Genomic DNA, 21,106 nt, shown 5'->3' on the forward strand with positions numbered 1-21,106 from the left:
GGAGCATACTAACTACAGGTATATGAATGTAAATACAGTATCAAGCAACTAACACTAGCCTGTAGCGCTACAATTCCAATATCATGGACCAACTTCACAACAAAAGGCATTTCGTTTGTACATTCAATCAATGAGCTCTTTATTTTCTCAAAAATTTTGTCAATAGTACGAATTCAAAATTTCCCATAAAGTTCACAAGTTGAATTGCGTCCTTCGTAAACAACATAAGTTTTCCACAAACATCATCAAGCTGAAATATACTGTGAACAGTTTTGAACCACACAGCATGAGCAATGAGCATTATCAATCATTAATTGTTGTAGAAAAAATTATCCTTACATATTACGATACAAAAAACAAAAGAAACAATCCACTGCTACAAAAAATTACCAAGAAACCCAACTGCAGATATATTGGCAATCAGTACAGGATTACTAATAAAGCATGTTAGCGAAGGGTAGTCAACAGATTTTTGTATTATGGCATTCGTATCTTTGAGTGTAAGTATGTCAGATATTGGTCACATAATTCGAGGATTCTGATCCAATCCTGTTCAACGTGCTGATTGCTGTATTCAGTCCAGATTTGGATCAACAAATAAAAGTTTTAGTATTTCAAACATCCCAATTACCGGCATTTCATGAGTTAAAAAATTACACTTTTGAATTTCATAATCCATCTACATGAAGAGTGCGATTCATTTTCAGTTCCGTTAAAAGTTATCAGATTCCTGCCTGGATATGCCACTGAAAACTCATCCGATTCATTTCTTATGTGCACTTCGTGCATAAATTCAATGATTTATACACTAAATAATAGGACAGTTAGGATTCTTGACTACATACATTACATCAGCCCAAGTTGGATGAAGATGTTTGCAGAAATGTTCGTTAGCATTTGCTAACCAAAACGTAAAAGACGACCTTGGTACTTTATAACGACAGTGGAACCGTCCAAGCATCCAATTATATTGCTGGTTCTCCAGACATTTGCTTATCTCTGGATTCCGTCCAAGCTTTTGCAATCGTTCGTTTCATATCGTCATCTCCTTCGTCGTACATCTTCTTCATCAGATCCATGATGCCTTTGCTGGGGTCCTCGGAATTTTTGTCAAATTTCGAGTCGTCTTTCCTGGCTTTCTCCTCTTTTTCGCGTTTTTCTCGCTCGGTCAATGTATCCCACTTACCAGGTGACGATTTCTTCAACATGATGACAACATCGTTTTTCTTGATTTTCAGTGTAGCTTCAGTCACATCTCGCGCAAGTTTCGGGACATCAAACACATAGTTCGAGTTCTTGAGACTCGTTATATTCAGAGAGTGGTGATTACCGTCGTGCGTCAATTTGACGTTGTCCTTCGGCAATTCCCCGACTCCATCCAAACCTGAGAGGAAAATTTTGACCAATTTGTCCGACTGATCCCAGGCGTATGTCGTGATTTTCTTGGTAAACACTTTGGTCTTCTGGACGGGTTTAGCAGTAGTTGTATCGGGTTTCTTAGGCTGCTGCAACCGGAGGCCTTCAAGTTCCTGTTGAAACTGTGACCTTATCACCGTCAATTTCGCTTTGACTTTCTCACGCACCGCCAAGCTCTCCAGCTTTTTGATCTCCTCGATATCTAGATTTAACTCGTTCATACGGGCATCCATGACCGACGAAGATTGTACGAGACGGGGATTGTCGAAATATATTGTACCAGCTATTAGCTAACAGCAACTTACAAGTCTCAAACAACACGCGTTAAATTAGGGGAATACCCTAAGAAGGCACCATTTTGCACATCAAAATATTCTAGAAAATTCTCTGCGATACCATTGCAATGATATCCCAGTTGTAGGACAGTAACTGCCGCACCTCAAACCCCCCAATTGGGAGGCCCGAGCTCGACAAGGGGCCCAAAATTATATCGTGTATTAGCATAAATTATACAGCATTTTTTGAAAATTTATGCATCTTTCGCGTTGGGCGCGATTTCAAGTTGCCATTTATCTTTATTATTGGGTATGGATACTCTACCCCAAGAAAAAATACGCAAGATTTATAGAAATGGATATATCGGCGTTGACCATTACCGCGACACGACGAACCAAGTCATACAAAGTTTTAGGCCATATAACACGCGACTCCAAGAAGTGTGCCAGAACGATCGGCACCGAGAAAACCTTGGCCGAAAAGGACTATGCCCTTATGCTGACCGAAGACTTCGTTATATCTACAAAATACATATAGGTTTAATCAGGGCCGTTACTGCCGCACCCCAAACCCCAATTGGGGGGGCGAGCTCGAAGGGGGCCCAAAATTATTTCATGAATTAGCATAAATTATAGAGTATTTTTTGAAAATTTGTGCAACTTTTTCAAAAAATTTTCGCGCTGGGCGCGATTTCAAGTTGCAAAATTTCTTTAATATTGGGTACACTTCTGTTACGTGGGTTATTGTATGTATTATGATGATGCTTCCCTGTAAAGTAGCAAGGTATGACGTCATGCCTTACCCAACTGTGCATGACCGCATCACTCGTGCTTGACCTATAGATAACTAACCTACGGCCTTGTTCTAAAACAATTGCAAAGGTGCAGCACAATGACCATAACAACGGTCCGTGCGTGGTTGCGATTGTTTAGAACAATGCCGATTTTCATATTTTGAAGGCTATTTCGGGGTGGTTCCATTGCCTTGATGAAAATTTAATGTATGTTATCAGAATCAGCGCGACTGTAGCTTTCAAATAAGATCAACTTTATTTAATTTGAGCGCTCGGGTCGTCATCTATGGGATTAGCAATTACGCTCCCGTTTCATGCTATGAAGCGACAACAAATCTGCCGTTGTCGCATCACTCGACCGTGACTCTCGTGTTGCCCATCTATCCGTAGGTTAGTTATCTATACTTGACCGCTTCATCTCATATATCTCTCTCTGGTTGATGGCACATGGAAGCCATAATAAATGTACAGCAAGAAACAACTTCTCCCAAGAAAAAAATACGCAACATTTATAGAAATGGGCAATGGGCATATCAGCGTTGGCCGTTACCGTGCCACGACGAACCAAGACGTATAAATCCTTAGACCATGCAATATGCGACTCCAAGAAGTGTGCCAGAACGATCGGCAGCGAGAAAACTTCGGCCGAAAGAGGCTGCCCTTATACTGACCGGAAACTTCGTTATATATACAAATTACATATAAGTTTAATTGTCCATAGGCGCCTGAATGACTGGCGCCGAATGTCTTGGCCACCTGAACCTCACAAGACAAATACCATCCCGCAGAGAAAAATTATATGGCAATGAAGAAATACCAATTTGAAATAGTGTGTACTTTTAGTTTAGTACGTTTGGGCGATTCTATATTTTTTGATATCATCATCATTGGTTTATTAGCAATTTTATCAGTTCAATGCACCACAAAAATGCGATACAATGAAAAGACTGGAAGATGTCGAAGCGACAAGGAGTAGTCTATGGAATCTGACACCCACCTTGGCCTAGGCGATGTAAGGCGATATAGCAGACAGGAGGTAACAAAATAACATCATGTAACGAAGTCATACCAACGGGTACGCCGCCCGAATATGTTTAATTATTATTTACGGGCTCTACAGTTTCGAAGACACATCACTAAGCTATACCGGTAAATATGAGTAGAGGACTTGAAATTCATAGCAATATATATGCAATTCTCGATCTTATTGACCGATCTAGCATAAATTATCGAAAATTTTAGAGCATCGCGCTGGCTCACGAAACGGTACGACTATAACTTCGTGGTAAAAGTGAACAACGTGATGGGGGACGGTTTATCCCCTAATGGAAGCCCATGACTCAAGTTTTTTGGGGCGCGTGACGAAGTGCTGTTTCGTTCCTGTCAACGCGTACACACCCGGAGATGCTTAACTATTATTGAGGGTTCCTACCTTTTCAAACACACCTCACTCAGCTCCAGAGGTGGTCGTTGACGAAGTACTTCTACTTTTTGAAAGTACTCAAGTATTTTTTTCCTCTACTTCTGGTACTTACTCAAGTAGATCTGATTACTTCGCAATATTTTGTGATCTACTTACTTACTTTTCGCTATTTTAAGTTTGTCAAGTAGAAGTAGTTTAATCCCCCAATACGAAAGAGAGCCTGAGCAATTTCGGGGCTGTTTTCGCAGAGTACCAACATTTAATATTCATATAAGTCAAGTAAAGCCCGGAAATTTTATTGCGCTTCGCCCACAGTAGTTATGGAGTGACAAATATGTTTTCACGAAAGTATCAATGAATATAACTTATTTACCGGATTGCTTATGGTTCCGCTCACACCGCATTGTCGCTCATATCAAATATTTCATCACAGTAAATATGGCCCACTATGTTTGAAACTACCGTTTCGCAATCTAGCAATTACCTATCCTGTCGTTTTCTAGCAGCCCATGACGTGTCCTGCTAATCTGGAAAATCCAGCTTTTTGGAACGTTACACTTTTGGTCACCTATGAAGCTTTATGTACAAAAGACATGAAATGTTATTTCCGCATTTTAGAAGGGGTAGGCCTATTTGTATTTCACTTCAATTCCGAGCATGATACTTGGAATATCATACTTTGGGATCTAAATACTTTCAGTTCTTTTGTCTGCAGAACATACACGTTGAAGCATAAAGCAAGTGTAGTGATGCCTCTATTCTCGGAAAATAACGATACCCTATACATAAATTTTACAATCCACAATATCTGTCATTAACGTATACTAGTCGCGAAAAGTGTTGAAACCGTATCCAATACAATTTCTCCGTATTGCTCTTCGCCTAAACTAGGGGCCTTAAAATATGGGGTAGGGCGCCATATCTCGCGATATTCTCTAAAACGGGGTCTTCTTGTAAACCAAGCGTTAGTATCGCATTTTCATATCACTGTCCTATAATTTGCATCCCATGATGCGAAAGAATGCTTATTCTAGGGAGACCGCCGGGGACAATTGTAACACTTTTGGTATTTTCCAACATTACGTGTTTTTCTCGTGGAAATTTCACTTCCAAAGTTTTATATAAGGAAGCCAACAACTCGATAGTTGATATAAAAACTAAATTGGAACTCAATCAACAATCAATCATGGAAATTTAGGGTCGCAAAAATCGCTGCTCAAATGTTACAATCGCCCCGTACCCAGGGGCAATTGTACCACCCTTGCGGGGCAATTGTAACAGTGTTATTTATAACTAAACACAAACGAAATGAACAACGAAAACGGAAGCAGAAATTGTAATATTGCATGAAGCTAAAGGAAGAGACGTTTGAACGCTTCCAGGCTACTCCCCATCGCATATATGGCATCTGAATATAATATCACCCTTCGTGTCTTGTTCAAGCTTAAAGTGTAGCCTACTAGAGACACATTCATTCCATCATCTCCCTACACATATTCGGCCTCTTCTACCAAGGTTCTGTTGTTCAGCGTGCATAATGGGTTGGTCATTCGGTCACCTGCGAAGGTGCGAAACCGACCTGGCTAACATATCTTGGTTGAATGGGCCGATGATAGTATAGCAAAACGAGGACGCAACATTGTGTGGCGTCAAAGCTATAATGACATTCTTCTGCGCTGTAGAAAATTAACATAAATTGTTCACATCAAATATCAAAATGTAAGTGGGACATGATCAAATTCAGAGGACGAGAATTAAGCCATGACTATTGAAGTTCGACACACCAAAAGTCGATCAACATGAAAAAGGGTGGTTGAATCACGAAAATAACCGAACCGTCGGATTCACATCACCACTATTGTATGGCCGTTTCGACAGATGATCATGTTAGAATTGGTATCGCAAGGTAGTATCTGTTCTGGTGAACTTCTGGCTGTTGCAAGATTATTCTGCAGTAGATGAATGGTAATACCAACATATGAACTAAGACATTCAGAATTGATAACATTATGTAACGGGGCAAAAGTAACAGAGTGTTACGATTGCCCCTGACACGCTTGACCATGATTAGTGTCTCAGTATGGTACCTTCCCGGCGATGCAAATCCTATTCTTTCCATCATCATGGTAGACTATAGTAACATTCTTCCAGCTACATATATTACGTTGTAACTACTTGAGGTACTATTCGTCTAGACAAATTATTCCAGACCAGAAAAACTTTACTCAAGGGTCAAAAATTTCGTTTTTTGCAAATTATTCCGGGGTTTCGCATCGTAGCTCAACGTAACTCCAGGTATAATTGGAGAGATAACTAATGCATACCCACTTAAAATATCAAGCTGATTTCTCCATCCTACTAGCGGTGAGGTCGATTGTTACATTTGCCCCTAGTTACATTTGTCCCCGGTCTCCCTACTTCCTTCCTGAGATGCATCAATACGAATCAAGCTCTCTGCACCTTCCGCATAGCTCAATTTGCAGATTTTGACAGTCCATGCGAACGAATTAAGACTGTTTTCAAAACTACTTACTTACTTGAGTACTTTTAAAGTAGGTCAATTATACTTCTACTTCAAGTAGTTTTAGGTGGCTTATGGAAAAAGTACTTCTACTCGTATTTGAGTAGATTTTTTCATCGCTACTTCTACATCTACTTGAGTAGCTTTCTTGACTACTTTGACCACCTCTGCTCAGCTCTACCGGTAAATCAGATTACGTGAGCAGAGAGAGGGTAAAAATTAATAGCAATATATATCCAATTTCCGATCATATTGACCGATTCAGTCATGAATTATACAAATTTCTTCGCGCTTCGCGCGTTCAGCCGAGAAAAGCTGACTCACTAAACGAACACCCAATGTAGATGACATGTAGCGGTAAACAGCGTACAGCATGAGGGGGTCTGGGTGGTGAAGCCCCCCAGAAGTTCGGTTTATCACCCTATGGGGGGCCCAGGACCAACTTTTTGGGGGGGGGGCTGACGAAGTGCTGTTACGGCCCTGGGTTTGATTGTCCATAGGCGTCTAAATGACTGGCGCCGAATGTTCCCGTCTTGGCAATCTGAACCTTACAAGACAAATATACCATCCCGCTGGGATAAATTTAATGCCAATGAAGAAATACCAATTTCAAATCATCTGCGTCTTTTCATTTAGTACGTTTATGCGATTCTATATTTTCTGATATAGCAGACTGGAGGTCACGAAATAACATCATGTAACGAAGTCATATCAACGGATCCGCTCGAAGATGTTTAATTATTATTTTCGGGCCCTCCTGTTTTCAAGACACTTCACCCAGCTCTACCGGTAAATCTGATTACGTGAGTAGAGAGGACAAGAAATTGATAGCAATATATAAGCAATTGCCGATGTTATTGACCGATTTTATCAGAAATTATCGAAAATTTTCGCGCTTCGCGCTGGCTCGCTGTACAGTACAGCTGATTTCGTGGCAAAAGCGAACCACGTGATGGTAGTCGCTTTATCACTCTGTGGGAGCCCAAGACCCAAGTGTTTGGGGGCCTGACGAGGTGCTGTTTCGTTTCTGCTATGTTTATCACCCTATGGGGGGCCCAAGACCAACGTTTGAGGGAGGGCTGACGAAGTGCTGTTACGGCCCTGCCCAGTTGTATTATCAGGTCTACCTCGATCAAAAACAACATTATGTAGTATGTAGTAAAAGACAAGTCTCTGAATTCAAGATCCTCGAAATAACAGCCTTTTATAAGGAAGACGTAGTGTGTCCTTTATGTTTTTTGCGGCATATACACCGACTCATGATACACATACACACGATCTGTGCATATGCATACCATGAGTGCAGTAGGCCATCACGATGGCGTATAGTGCTTCTCGCATTAGCCGAGCTATGCCTATTCAGGTTTTTCATAGCTGAGCTCAGTATATACAAAGCGGTATCTTGCGCTCTTCTACTTCCCTACAAACTGATAACGAATATTTCAACAAGCGCACAAACATTGAGCGAATGATGTATGATTTGGAAAGAGTTGTGTAGGCCAGGGTCGGCAAACCACGGCACGCGAGATGATTTTTCATGGCACGCCAAATAATTTGACGAAAACGACATATTATAACCATGTTTCTTGCAAAACATGCCACATAAGTTGTCAAAATGGAAAAAGCTCAAATTATTTGATAAATGAACAACATACAATCTTTCGGGGCATTTTAGTTATCCTAGACATCTTTTTTCGCGCCCCGCGCGATTTATCATGATTTTGGAAAACCCGCAAGATATAGGCCTATACGCAGGCCGTGTTATTTTTGGCATTTCAGGAGCCAGATGCCAAAACTGCCAAAAATAAAAATTTGAAAATGCCAAAAATAAGCAATTTTTGGCATATGCCAAAAATAACACGGCCTGCCAATATAGTGTATTTCGTTCATGGTGTTGTGTCAACAGGACCGCGTTACAAGCGAGAAGAGCCCGTGTGTCAAGGGCGGGTTTCTTAATCTGGGTCCAGCAAACCCATTAGGGGTGAAAGCATGGTGTCCTAAATGATGTGGGTACAGCGAGATTGAACAGCTGACTGCATTTGGTTTAGGACTTAGGTCATACTTTCCATTTGTCCAAAGGCAATTTTACGACCATTTTTGACCGGCTTGCCGAGCGCTAAATTTGATAAAACGGGTATCAATAAAAAACTGCCGCTCTACTGATTACCAAAATATAAATTGTATTCTGCTCATGGATCTGGAACTCCAAAATCAACAACGATTTTTGCATTGTGATGGAGTTGAACATTGTGACGCAACAGACTGTCTGGCTATTTCTGAGCTGCAGTGTCGTTTTGCCAGACAGTCTTGTTGCGTCAAGGTTCTGAAACAAGCTACCCTTCCCAGGACTCTCCCATGTGAGTTGGTAATATTAAGTCTTCCGAAAATATCTCGGTAGACTGAAGGAGATGGGATGGTCGGGCTACAAAATAGAATGTTTTGAGAGACATCACAAGAAGCTCTTTGAAAAGTATCCGGAATAAAATTCTTTCCGCGATGAGATCGATGGCACTAGCGAAGTGATCTCTTTTCATGATGCTGGGAAGCCGGTTTGGCCCTGCGAAAATTTTGAAGCTTCGAGAACCTTTTGTGGAAGACTGGCAACATTCTTTCCCTCAACAGCTACTGTAGAAGCCGATATTTCCCAGATTCGTTGGGCGAAAAATGAATTCAGGAGAAACTTAGCTGACCTGAGTTTGGAAGCACTGTTACATAGGGTTACCATATACGTCCTCTTTTAAGAGGATTTGTCCTCTTTTTTTAGAATTTAGGTCATATTTATAGTAAAATGCGACTGATATGGCGTAAATCAGCACCGAAGGGACGCTCCGGCGGGTATTTCGGAAGCTGGGCGGAAAGTTGACCTTTTTTTTTAGTCAACCACCTGCCAATGTGGAGTGAAAAACGGTATTTTGAGCTCCGAGTGAAAAGTTGACCTTTTTTTAGTCAACCGATCACAAAGTGGGAAAAATTCATCGTTTTTCGAGAATTCTTCTTCAGTTTGGCAAGTCTGAAATTTCTGAAAAAGTGTCCTATTAGATTTCCAAAATATGGTAACCCTACTGTTACAGTGCAAACAATTTAAGTCTATTCAACAGCTATAACGATCAGGTGTTGAGCGTGTTTGTTAGGTTTTTCTTTCTTTTTGCTTATTGGCACCGATTCCGAGTAGATACTGGACATGTTTGGTTTCGTTTGATATTATTAACCTATGAAATCGCTAGTTTTTTTCCTCTTATTGTTTGTTGGCACTGATCATAAGTGGATGCTGCACATTTTGTGGTTTCTTTTGATTAACTGACCCAAAAAAGCGTTTTTATGACTAATTCGAGTCTGAAACTATCTATTTAGAGAACAATGCCAAAACTGCCAAAAATAAAAATTGAAAAATGCCAAAAATAAGTTATATTTGGCAGTTTTGGCATATGCCAAAAATAACACGGCCTGCCTATACGGCAACCGAATATCGTATAAAACCGTTCGGATGCTTTAATCTAGGAGTGTGCATGTACACTGTGCAGCTTGTGGGATCGCGAATATTTTATAGGACCAGCATTTTGGCCCAGGGCATTTTCACGATATGAGACACACGTTCGACAACATGCGACTCCATACGCTGTGTGCGTTGCCAAAATGATTTGCACGGTTGGCAAACCATCTCATCATAAAATTTTTGATGGGCCTGTCACGTTCAGAACACAGTTTACTTGGAAACGATCAAGGCAACCACAGAAGATCGATCATTACGCGACTAACTATAAATGGTGCACTCATTGCGTACATTAGGCGGTAAGTCTAGTGCGGTAGCGAGAAGCGAACAAAATTTATACCCTTCGCAACCAATACTGCATGAGTCACTGACGTAACCGATGCCGTTGCCAGCTACAGATAGGTAGTTGGGGTGATTCCTCGCTTGTGCCGCTAAATACATCAAAATTGAAAATGATTGGCACGAGGGTTGGTAATATTTTACAATTTTTAATATTTTGGCACGCTGCATACGGAAGGTTGCCGACCCCCGGTGTAGGCTATATCGTCGCTGTGGAATCGCATTAGCTTGTGATGTGTAAATGAACTGTATTTACTTTATTTCATTTTTTTCGGTCATGTCTTGGCCATGATTAACTTTGAAACAGCGTGATAAATATAAACAATTAAACATGGCAAAGTCATGGCCGTAAACAGTGACAGTTTACTGATGCCGCTGAATAGAATTGGACAGATAACTCCACAATTTCCAATTACGACACTGTGACGTCACGTTTCGTTTCTCCACCATGTTGATAATCCTATCCTCACCGGCTGCCTCTTCCATGCACAATTGCACATGTTGACTGCTGATCTCCCACGCATCCGGCTGCACCACATCTTTCTTCAGTTGCATAGCCATCCCAACCTTCGACCCTATCAATCCTACATGAATACCGTCTTTGAGGACATTGATCCACCGTTAACCTGGTCACTGAGTGGTCAGTGATTGAACCCCAGTCGTTCATTTTTTACTATATTCTCAGGCCAAGGCGTGAATCTGATTGATCTAATTCGCCAAATCTTCTACAGACTACTGGTAGCACCTTGAATCGATAAACTAATAATAGAAATAACACTGATGAACTGCCAATGGTCCTATTTACCTCGCAACCGAAGCCACACTTCATGCTGATAATTGTGCTACTTGGTGGCAAGACCAGATGTATCGAAATTAATCACAACTCCTTTGTGGTGTCATCGTATTGCTAATCCAAACGTTACTGCGATCATCTCGCATCCACGATAAAAAATAAATGACATTCGGATAGCGGACCTAGGCGCCGCTGATTTGCAACTATTGGCAACAAAGCAAAATCCTCATCACAAATAAACCTCCCTGCCAATATCATCCAGACACAAGATCGTATTCCGGCAATGATTTCACAAAACACGCACATCCATCGAAAAACTTACGAAGGAAGTTGATGTAACCCATATTCAGAATCCAACGAATGGAGTACCGGTATCACACAAAACATTGCACTGAGCGACGAAACAAACCAGAGACTTAGGTTGTGGTTCACAAACAGTCAATCAAATACTTACCACATGACGCAAGCGACGCAACGGAAAACACCTATGCGGGTGGGATTTAGTTCAATCCGCAGTAAGGACGATTTATCGCAATGACATTGCCCCAGCAACACAATTTGCCTCAAAATACTAACGGTACACTACGCAACCACTATTTTGACGGTACATGGAACGCAACAAAAAACTACAAGTAGAAATAAAATACAATTTGGGACGCCCCAACGACCTGATATCCCGAAAGGAGTCGATCGCACACCAGTACATACCCAGCTAACTGCTTCCGAACATGTGTTAAGCGTTAGCCGCGTATCTCCAGCGGACAGAGGCGAAATTGAGAGCGATCTAAGCAATGTCTAAACCGTCCAGTGTACTATCGACTTAATTCTTCAAAGAAATTGCAATCGTTTCGTCGATGTCATACGAACGGCTATCGAGTGCAGGCGCAAAAGTTACGAGACAGGCAGGTATCAGTTACTTGACACGAATAAAACAGAGCTTGTACGGTACCAAAGCGTAGATAAAAACGCTCGAAATCAAAAAGACTTCGGCAGTTTGGAGGTAATAAAAATTCAAACGCACACTGCCGACGAAAATAGATTATTTAGCCGATTTCTACCCTAGCGATGGGTGGAAATTAGGTAAACGGAACTTTCAGGCACAAAGTTATGCTTTCACACCCTTAGAACAGGTGAAAATGAGTCCGAATACACCAATTATATCCTAGGGATGCTTTCGTGTATCATCCAAAGAAATGTCAAAAAGATGTCAAACGTAAAGACACTGGGATATAGGCTATATCCATGACGATTGGTCTATTCGATCGATTTTCACTAATCAAGACAGGTGTGAATCCACAATTTTATCCATGAAAGTGCCGTTTACCTGATTTACACCCCGCGTTACAGAGGAAATCAGATAAATTCATCAATTTTCCGCCACAGATTTACAGCGTGTTCGAAACGTAGGGTAGGCCAGGCGCTAGAAAAACACCCTCCTTGCGCTGTTCGGAGCTTGCACGGTCGGACAGTACGGACACTTCACTTTCGACCCCGTGATCAGTTTATGCAGAGCGTCGCGCGATATGACGTGCCCGCACACTAGTCTCATCGGCGGGTTACTTTCGGTCGTCTGTTGCCTCAAAATCGGGCAGGCGAACACGGAATGATACCGCTGCGAAGCGGACAAGTCGATATCGATCGGTAGTTCATCTTTATCGTTGAGAACGCCGGTACACTGTCTCTGTTCTATCACGGATTTGATCGCGATAAGTGCCGGCAGAGCCGTGCATCCTGCGGTAAAACTGGCTAGAAGCGGGCTGTTAGCAGGTAAACCTAACACGGCGCACGAGTCTCTTGCAAACACCGCACAGATTTCGTCCCAGTTCTGTTCGTTTAACAACGTGGAATAGGGCGAGTTAGCGAGGCCTTGCCGCGCGTACAACAGGGCGCCCATTAGCGTTTGTATCTCCTTGCTGTGCTCGTGGGCGTAGGCTTGGAACTTTCGAGAGTAAATGATGGCTTCATTTTGCGCGGCCCGGCCAATTTTGAGGGTTTCGATGAACTTGAGACGGTGCAGGAGGAAGCCGAGACTGCTGCCCTTTTCGCGGAGCGAGCTCTGATTGCGGTCCTGGAGAGGATTCGCGAGTTTAGATGACGTTTTGAAACAAATATTTGGTATACTTGATAAGTTCGAGAAAGTTTGCCCTTACTGAGAGCAAATTTTTCACTATTCAAGAACTCTGATAAAGTCTACTTACTATCCATAGTTGGTGAAAGTAATCACCAATGGTACTCAACTAGAAGTAGAAGTCACACCATAAATTTCTACTTGATTACAAGTAAAATAGTGATTTCCAAGACATGTCAAAACTACGCGAAGCGAAAGTAGGAAATGAATATGAAAAGGACTCCAGTATTACAAAAACGAATATTGGCCTAATACAAGTTGCCGTGAAACAGGGGATTGCGTCACCAAGTCACCATGACAACTTCACACATTAACGCGACTGACAACAATTCCAAAACTACTTTCTACTTTACAAAACCAACGAATAAAAAGTAAGTGCTTTTGCCTACAAAAGGTGTCAAGCAGAATTGGAAAGTTGAAAAAAAACTTGCGTTGGGATGACTCGAGTCAACTTTTTCGTATGACTTGACTTGAGTCACTTTGAAAAAATGACTTTACTCGGCGCTTCAGAAATGTGGATTGACTCGTGACTCGGAGCAAAATTCACGAGTCAATTTCAAGTCATCAAGCGTAGAGTAAATTACTGTATCTTGTGTGTGTCCAAATTGTTCGCGACACGCCGATGTCACTTGTGAGAGCAACTAGTCCTTCCTATTCGATCCTCAATTTTGGATCATAATTACAGACTTTAGCAAGTAGCTGTACAGGTACTCGCGTATTTTACGTGTACGTGAGTGATACAATGTCTTTTTGCATGTACCATGTATTTAACTTTATATTCATTATTTGAGATAAATGGCCAATTAATCTGTCTTTCACGCAGCGAGCAAAATGTAATGACTTTGAATCATCACTCATACTTCGAAAATTCAATTTGACTCGAGACACCTTCGAAAATTAATTGACTTGACTTGCGTCAAAATGTACCATGAGTCGAGATGACTCGTGACTTGATCCCAACACTGCTCTACAGTCCACACTGCTTTTGCCGAAGAAGCCATGCAGTCCCAATGACAGAAATACTGTTCGAAGTGCCTTAATAAAATCCTAATTCTGGTAGTGGGACTCAAGAACAGAGGTGTTCACTGGTCATCAACAAAGAACTCAAAACTTTTTACCAGTATTTCAGTAGGGTTTACCTACCCGCACTATACATACTGTAAAGCAGAGGTTCCCAAAATTCCAATGTGTGATTTGGTCACAAATCGGGACTGGCATTGAATTTTGCATTTCTGACAGAAACACATGACCGAGGTCTGTGAACAAATTATGTCCTACCAAGGAAAAGAAATTCATGGGTCGGTATCGAACCGTTTGAAAAAAAGTAGTGGATATTCGAGTGAGATAAAGTTTAGCCTCTCTGTGGATCAATTTTATCAAAATACAATCAAAATACAATCAACATGGCCAAATGAAAATAAATCAAAATAATTATATTGCAATTTATAAGTCATATTGATATTTTAGGCGATTGCAAGGGCATTGCTAAAGTTTTTGACAACATCACCAAGTACTGTTACAAGGCCTTACTAAAATATAAAATCTTGCCACCCTACAGGTATTTTTCATGGTTATGCTAGTATTAGTAACTTTGGGCCGTAAAATTCACAAGCCTTCAAAAGCGGAGAAACACCAGACATCCATTTACACTGGTAAAGATTTTAGAAAGACGATAGGGGTTCGATAGAAAACTATTTTAATGAAATATGGCTAGCCACTGGCTGCCACGAGCGTCTAATTGAAATAATTGGATTGGATCATTTATAAAGTGGGTCAGTTTCCGAGTCAATCTGAGACAACAACTTGAAAATGACGCACAGCCCATTCTAGCGCTGGTTCCAGGTTGCGTTCCATCAAGCTCAGCAGAACTTCATTGATCTCCACGAAAGGACGTTTCCATTCGTCGCCAATATCAAGACGGGCTTCTTTGCTTATGTCCTCAGCGACCAACATTTGACCCTGGCGAAAGTAGTGTTCGCAGATGGCTTGGTTCAGAAGCTTCTCGTGCTGAAAACAAAGGCGTTAAGAAAACTTTAACAACAGAGAGGAAGAGAAGTAATTCAACAAAAGAATTTCCAGAAACTAGTTGAAATGGAACAGTACTAGTACATATTGGGAGATTTAGCTTGCCTAGTAATACTTGTTTAATTATTCATTATTAACAATGGAATGATCCGGACACAACCTGCTATTACAGTTATATCCAGGCCTGTTTATTTTTGGATTTCTCCAAAAATAACAAAAATAGCTTAGTTTTGGATGTTTTCAAATTTTATTTTTGGAGAAAATAAGAAATGAAGGTGTTTTTAGCCCTAATACTACATAGAAAACTTCACTGAAAGTATGTTATTATCATGTATTCATGTTCTTCAACACATCGAGATCATCAGTGATCTTGATCTATCTTTCTGATACTTTCGTCACAAAGTCTTTGGCCTGGAGAATGCCCTCCAAATAAAAATCAGTGGGTGACGCCCGGAAGAGACCTTTCTCCCAATTGATTTTCGAGAAATCAGCTTCGACCGTCGCAGTTGTGGGAAACATCGAGCCATGTGGGTCCAAAGAACTGACGCTCGTCAATAATGCGCTTGAAAGTGACGTCCATTTGGTATCGGACAGACATGGATTGGAATTGGTCTTTGATATTCTTTATCTACTCAGGTGTCCAGTTGTTCGACAGCCCACCCCGGTGTTTGTCGATCAATTCACTGAGCTGCAAATAGAGTAGCTTACATATATGTATCACTGTTGTTTATATTATTAGAATCTAAAAGAGCAAGAAGTGTTTGTTCTGTCATGCCTACGAGGTTGCACCACTTGGTGTGGTAGACAGGGCAGAACCCTTTCATTGTCGGCAACTTCAATTTTCTTTATGCCGTCGATGAGCCCTGCTATAAGGCTCCTGGCTGCCTCGAACGTGGACTGCTTCTCTTCTTAGTCGATATTCTCGAGAAGGTCGAGGACTGCACAGTGCACACTCTGATCCTCCACGAAATTGCGTGACTCAGTGAACTTGAGAGCCTAGCACCTTCTGACCAAAGGAGCTTCCTTGCCGCAGGTGTCATTGTCCCAGTCCTCAGCTGGGCACCGAGCTCGAAGGCGTTCGACCAGGCGATGGAGCTCATCCTGATGCTCCACGATCAGATGGCCAAATCCCTGAATCTTTGTGACGGTGGTGCTCGCCTCTGTGGCCATGCGCTCGAGGACGATTAGTTGGATCCACTACTGCAGCGGAGGGATACACAGGCCAGACTTCTATCGTTTATAACTCCGAGGAGTTTGACACGGTGTCTAGTCAACCAAGCGGTCATCTTCTTAATTGACAACCAACATGTGTCTACAAACTTGGGACACATACTTTTCTTTTCCTGGATCAAGTCCTGTTGCCGTTGGAGGTAACCATTCAGTCCCATCATCGTGTTAGACGAAGTTATTGTTGTAGAGGTGGCGGTATTTGGCCTGCGTTACAAGGTCCCACCGGCACCACACTCGCACCATTTCATACCATGCCGCCTTTTCAACCCTTGTCGTGTCGCCTCTGATCCTTCCAGTGAGCGTTTCGAAGACCCCCTCCCACCCACACATGCTGTTTTTGTGTGTGTTTGTGAGTTTGCTGGTTGTTTCAACAGTATTTACACTGCTCTGACTCGTGCATTTCACTAAAAAACTTGAAAAAACATCATCCAAAAAAATCTTATTTTTGGATGTTTTCAAATCTTATTTTTGGAGAATCTCCAAAAATAAAACTCAATATCCAAAAATAAACAGGCCTGGTTATATCCCTTATATGACTCAGTAACTGCTCAGTGACAAAATTAGCATATTTTAAGCAGACCTACTGTACGTATATCAGGCCTATGTAAAGAACAACTTTTATGTGTCATATTACTTATGATCTCATAAATACATAAATCGCGATCTACACACTATCATTGTGCCAGTACACTAAAGTGCGATTCAGAAGACATCTAGGTAGAAATGGAATACCAATTCTCATCCATGGATTCACGTTGAGTATCAAGGTACAGATGTTAGTGACTAGCGAGAACACCATCAAGAAATACTTCAGTGAGATACTATCAATACTCTGGTCAGCCGTCCACTCAGGATCAATAAATTGAATGGCTATTCCCATACATTAATTATTTATGGAACTATTGCTGTGCACAGTAATCCCAAGGTGGCCAAGATATGAGTTTCGATTTCAGCATAGTCGATCAACTATAGATTTTGCAAAAATAAGACTTTTTATTAATGTGAAGTCAAAAATCTTGTAATGTGACTCCCGCAGGATAAGATCATGACAATTTTTGGAATGATAGGCCATTAAGTAGCTTAAAATGTAAGGTTAGAGGAATGTTCAAATCTAAATATATTTCAAGATGGGAAACTATTCCAGCACAGAATTTGAAAGATAAGGAATCAAATTACGGCTTGAAAAGTGAGATAAATAAGTATGCTTGCACGTTAAACATGATAGTAAGCCCTGAGGCCGTGGATGACAGAGGACTAATATCAATCGTCAGCTGCTAATGAATACTTGTCATCCATGCATAATTAGATCCCTAAAACCTGTTACATGTGCATTATAATTAGGCTGCCATTCGTCAGGATATCACTTTTTCCGACACAATACAAATTGTGGCATAACAATGAAACACTGCACTGCATCATCTCACGTTCGAAACTGGTACCGTAACCAATTGGCATGCTGTTATGGAGGTAGCACATGCTTCTTCTGTTACTATCAGGGATGGTCAGCTACAAAAATGGCATACTTTCATCAGGTGCTCAATTGGACCACCAGTTACAGCAGCCCACCACAGCCACCAGTTACTGTTGTTGAGACTTTGTGACCTATTTCCACTTTAAATGAACAAATTTTCTTCAAGCATGAAGAGAGATTAGACTCATATTCCCACATGCTATTCAACGTCCAATTGCAAATGAATATAACTTTATCAGTTACACGAGCTTTACCACCAGATGAAGGAGCAGAGCTCCGAAAGCTCGTGTAACAAATAAAGTTATATCCATTTGCAAGTGGACGTTAAATAGGGTGTGGAAGCTACCAAGGTCTTGCGTTAATATATATCGGCTGCTATCGGCGCATCACAGTGTTCATATATCTGTGACATAATCACAAATACACACTGCATCATGATCACGGAAGCTTTCAACTGGAACCTCTTTGTAGTGCTATTGACCATTCTGCATTAGCAAAGCATTTTACAAGTTTAAGGGTTGTCAGCGGTTCTACAATGCAAATATTTTGGATATTTTAAAGCTACTAACTGGAGAAGGCTATTTTCTATAGCTAAATACATCAAATAGTTTTGGCGAGCAATGGAAAATACTACACCGAGCTGGGTAAAGTTTTACAATATATATTTCAAATTTAGGCTACCTCAAGATACATAAGACAATACCATGACCGCTTGTTGACTTTGTTGTGAATTTTTCAGAAACGGTCAAGAACGTTACTGGGAGTGACGCTAAATTTGGACAAGTATGCAAGTTATTGATATATCAGCTTACTTGAGGGTCAGGACAAAATGGAGCTGGAATCACAGAACTGCAATCGGCGTCAAAGTTCTTGTCGATGGTTTTTCCGATCCGGGACACGCTGCCGTGCAATTCCTTATGACTGGCTGACATTTTCTGACCGACGGTCTTGATTTTTTTGTTGTATTGCGTCAACATGGCTTGGTGCTTTCCAATCGGCTCTTCCGAAGGAAGCTGCAGCAATTCGCTTTTCAGGCTGTTCAATTGGTCTTCCAATTGCTGCAAGCTGCTCTCGTACTGCCTTTTATAGTTGCTGAACTTGGCAAGAACTTTGTCAACATCCTTCTCGGTGTTCAGGCAACTCTCCATTGCATAGATCTATGGAAAACATTTGTATAATTGTAAAATTTCCAAGGTTAACGGCACATATTTTGCATGGATTGCATTGTAAATGAAGTTGATTGGTTCACTATTAATTAAACAAGCGCGAGGTGACAAGTCTTTCAATAACTGGGAAACAGATAATTAATGTGCAACCAAGGTTAAGACAGTAGGCTATAAGAAGGCACAGGAAACAACGTATGACAAAATGTGAAATTGTATCGTGAAATAATAATGTATGAAAATAATATAATTGGTGGCATATCGATGAATACTACAACTCTATTGTTCAAGAGAATGAAGAACGGTAATTTTATTGACAAACAACTCACACAAGTCATATCTAAACCACAATTCTGGGCACATGGGAGACAGCAGTAAAGAGAAAACTAATATCAGTAATTGAATAGTATATTCATATTGAAATGATCCCGAATATTTTCGGCTGACACTCGTCAGGGGTAATATCAGTAAACAATTTTATCATTTCAATACACCACAAGACTGCGATACCGTACAAGGAAAGATAGGAAGGTGTCGAAACGACTTTGAATAGTCTTTAAAATCAGACACCTACCGGGCCTAGGCGATGTAAAAAATGAGGCATGCACACTGAATGAAAAGTAAATGAAGATAATATGAAAGGACAGGTGACAAGAAAGGTGGCATGTGTCGGAAGGCAAGATCGATATGCCAGGTCGTGGTCTGGTAAAGTAGAGGGCTAACTAGTATTGATTCAGTACAAATTCAGTAGTAATGCTAATGATAGATCACATGGAATATAGAACAAGCCGGTTTACATCAGTGACCTGATAATGAGATGAGTGCGCACAGAGCATGCCTCCAACTAGCCTTTTAACGTGTTTTTCGTTTGTTACTACATATATTTTTAGGTAAATTTGATGTCAAGGAGTTTCATTGATTGACTTTACCAAGCCGTCTCGAGTATTTCATTTCCTTTAAGTGCATTGTAATTCTTCTAGAATCTTGAATGTTGAATCGAAAAAATTGTAAATAAGATTATAACAATGGAATAGCATATACTAATTCTACATTATCCTCACTATAGGCTACTGCCTGAAGATCATAAATTTCCTAGAAAGGAATTTTCAATTCAAAACACTATACCACACTGTAGGCCTATATTTGTAAACTAATAATATCCTTTTATAAATTTACAGAGCTCCACAACTAGCTACATTTTAGTTACTATAATTGCAGAGACTGAGATGTCGACAGTCCTTTTATGCGGTTTCATATTCTTATTTTATTAGAGAGAGACCCACAAATCAGTGAAATGACAACACAAAATAATACCACAGATTTATCCTTAGCCTCTTCAAGCATTATGCCACGATTTAATTATAAAACAGTGATTTCGGACACTACTAAATATCAAATTTCGAGATTAGCAGACGCCTAACGTATACAACTACACACGAGCACGATCATTATAGTTGTTGCAAATTTTGCACGACAATGCAATTGACATTTTTGATTGTTAAAACACGAAAAGATAATAGACTATGTCCATCGAAATAACTGCGCACTGCTTCAGTCAAACAAAAAACTACTGTAGTTATAGCAAAGCCAAGATACCGACACCTGTTTATTCCTATAGCACGAGACGAGCCTTATCGACGAATGACGTATAAATTACGACTGCTGTTTTTACTGTTGTGCAGCATCTCGAACACTAAGTACTCGGCAACGGAAAGAATAGCCACCAATTAGCACATGATTGAAACTGACCTCACCGCGACAATAACCAGCAGAGATAGAGCTATTCTACTCCAGGAACCGAGGATCAACAAAACAAAGACCAAAGTGACAAGCCGACAACGTCTTCCATTCGTAGATCGCGATGCTGGCAGAATGTACTGTGATCAATAGCGGCGCATCATATAATTATATTTTGAATCGGATCGATAGATCGGTAAATTGAATATAATTTTCTTAGAAAAGTCTGTATCATGACGTTGCGTTAATTTTATGCATCGATTCGAGTGCAGGCAAGCTGAAACTGCAAGTATCCGTCACA

At 40.8% G+C, this 21,106-nt stretch overlaps 2 protein-coding genes and 2 long non-coding RNA genes across 5 annotated transcripts in view; 2 read left to right on the forward strand and 2 right to left on the reverse strand.

Moving 5' to 3' along the window:
* Window positions 1–109: 109 nt before the first annotated feature.
* LOC145451085 (calcyclin-binding protein-like) lies at window positions 110–1,732 on the reverse strand. The gene has a single exon (XM_080329577.1). The coding sequence runs from the start codon at window positions 1,647–1,649 to the stop codon at window positions 966–968; it is 684 nt and encodes a 227-aa protein (XP_080185703.1). The 5' UTR covers window positions 1,650–1,732; the 3' UTR covers window positions 110–965.
* A 9,584-nt stretch (window positions 1,733–11,316) lies between these two features.
* Window positions 11,317–21,006, reverse strand: LOC145451075 (E3 ubiquitin-protein ligase RMND5A-like). Of its 2 annotated transcripts, none has more exons than XM_080329565.1 (4): window positions 20,818–21,006; window positions 18,718–19,062; window positions 14,998–15,186; window positions 11,317–13,119 (listed from the first exon to the last, which is right to left on the reverse strand). In XM_080329565.1, exons 2-4 carry the CDS (start codon window positions 19,051–19,053, stop codon window positions 12,472–12,474), a joined length of 1,173 nt encoding a protein of 390 aa, XP_080185691.1. In that variant the 5' UTR covers window positions 19,054–19,062; window positions 20,818–21,006; the 3' UTR covers window positions 11,317–12,471. The 2 variants fall into 2 exon arrangements, with proteins under 2 accessions (XP_080185691.1, XP_080185692.1); XM_080329566.1 differs by lacking the exon at window positions 20,818–21,006 and adding an exon at window positions 20,671–20,811.
* On the forward strand, window positions 17,074–18,907 carry LOC145451095 (uncharacterized). The gene is made up of 2 exons (XR_013918688.1): window positions 17,074–17,201; window positions 18,645–18,907. It is a non-coding gene; the product is annotated as an uncharacterized LOC145451095 (long non-coding RNA).
* LOC145451094 (uncharacterized) overlaps window positions 19,544–21,106 on the forward strand; it is a 44,135-nt gene continuing 42,572 nt past the window's right edge. Inside the window, exon 1 of the long non-coding RNA XR_013918687.1 lies at window positions 19,544–20,028. This is a non-coding gene — a long non-coding RNA (uncharacterized LOC145451094). The remainder of the gene's footprint in view (window positions 20,029–21,106) is intronic.

This window comes from Botryllus schlosseri, chromosome 11 (assembly GCF_051294905.1).
Source record: "Botryllus schlosseri isolate E-star chromosome 11, Bs_hap1, whole genome shotgun sequence".
In the NCBI taxonomy this organism is placed as follows: Eukaryota; Metazoa; Chordata; class Ascidiacea; order Stolidobranchia; family Styelidae; genus Botryllus; species Botryllus schlosseri.

Excerpts from the sequence above, each read along its gene's own strand:
- LOC145451075 (XM_080329565.1), bottom strand. The coding sequence starts at position 19,053 with ATGGAGAGTTGCCTGAACACCGAGAAGGATGTTGACAAAGTTCTTGCC. Across the intron at positions 15,187-18,717 it reads CATTTTGTCCTGACCCTCAA|CACGAGAAGCTTCTGAACCA; the intron begins GTAAGCTGATAT and ends CTTTGTTTTCAG. Across the intron at positions 13,120-14,997 it reads AACCAGCGCTAGAATGGGCT|GACCGCAATCAGAGCTCGCT; the intron begins GTGCGTCATTTT and ends AATCCTCTCCAG.
- LOC145451085 (XM_080329577.1), bottom strand. The coding sequence starts at position 1,649 with ATGGATGCCCGTATGAACGAGTTAAATCTAGATATCGAGGAGATCAAA.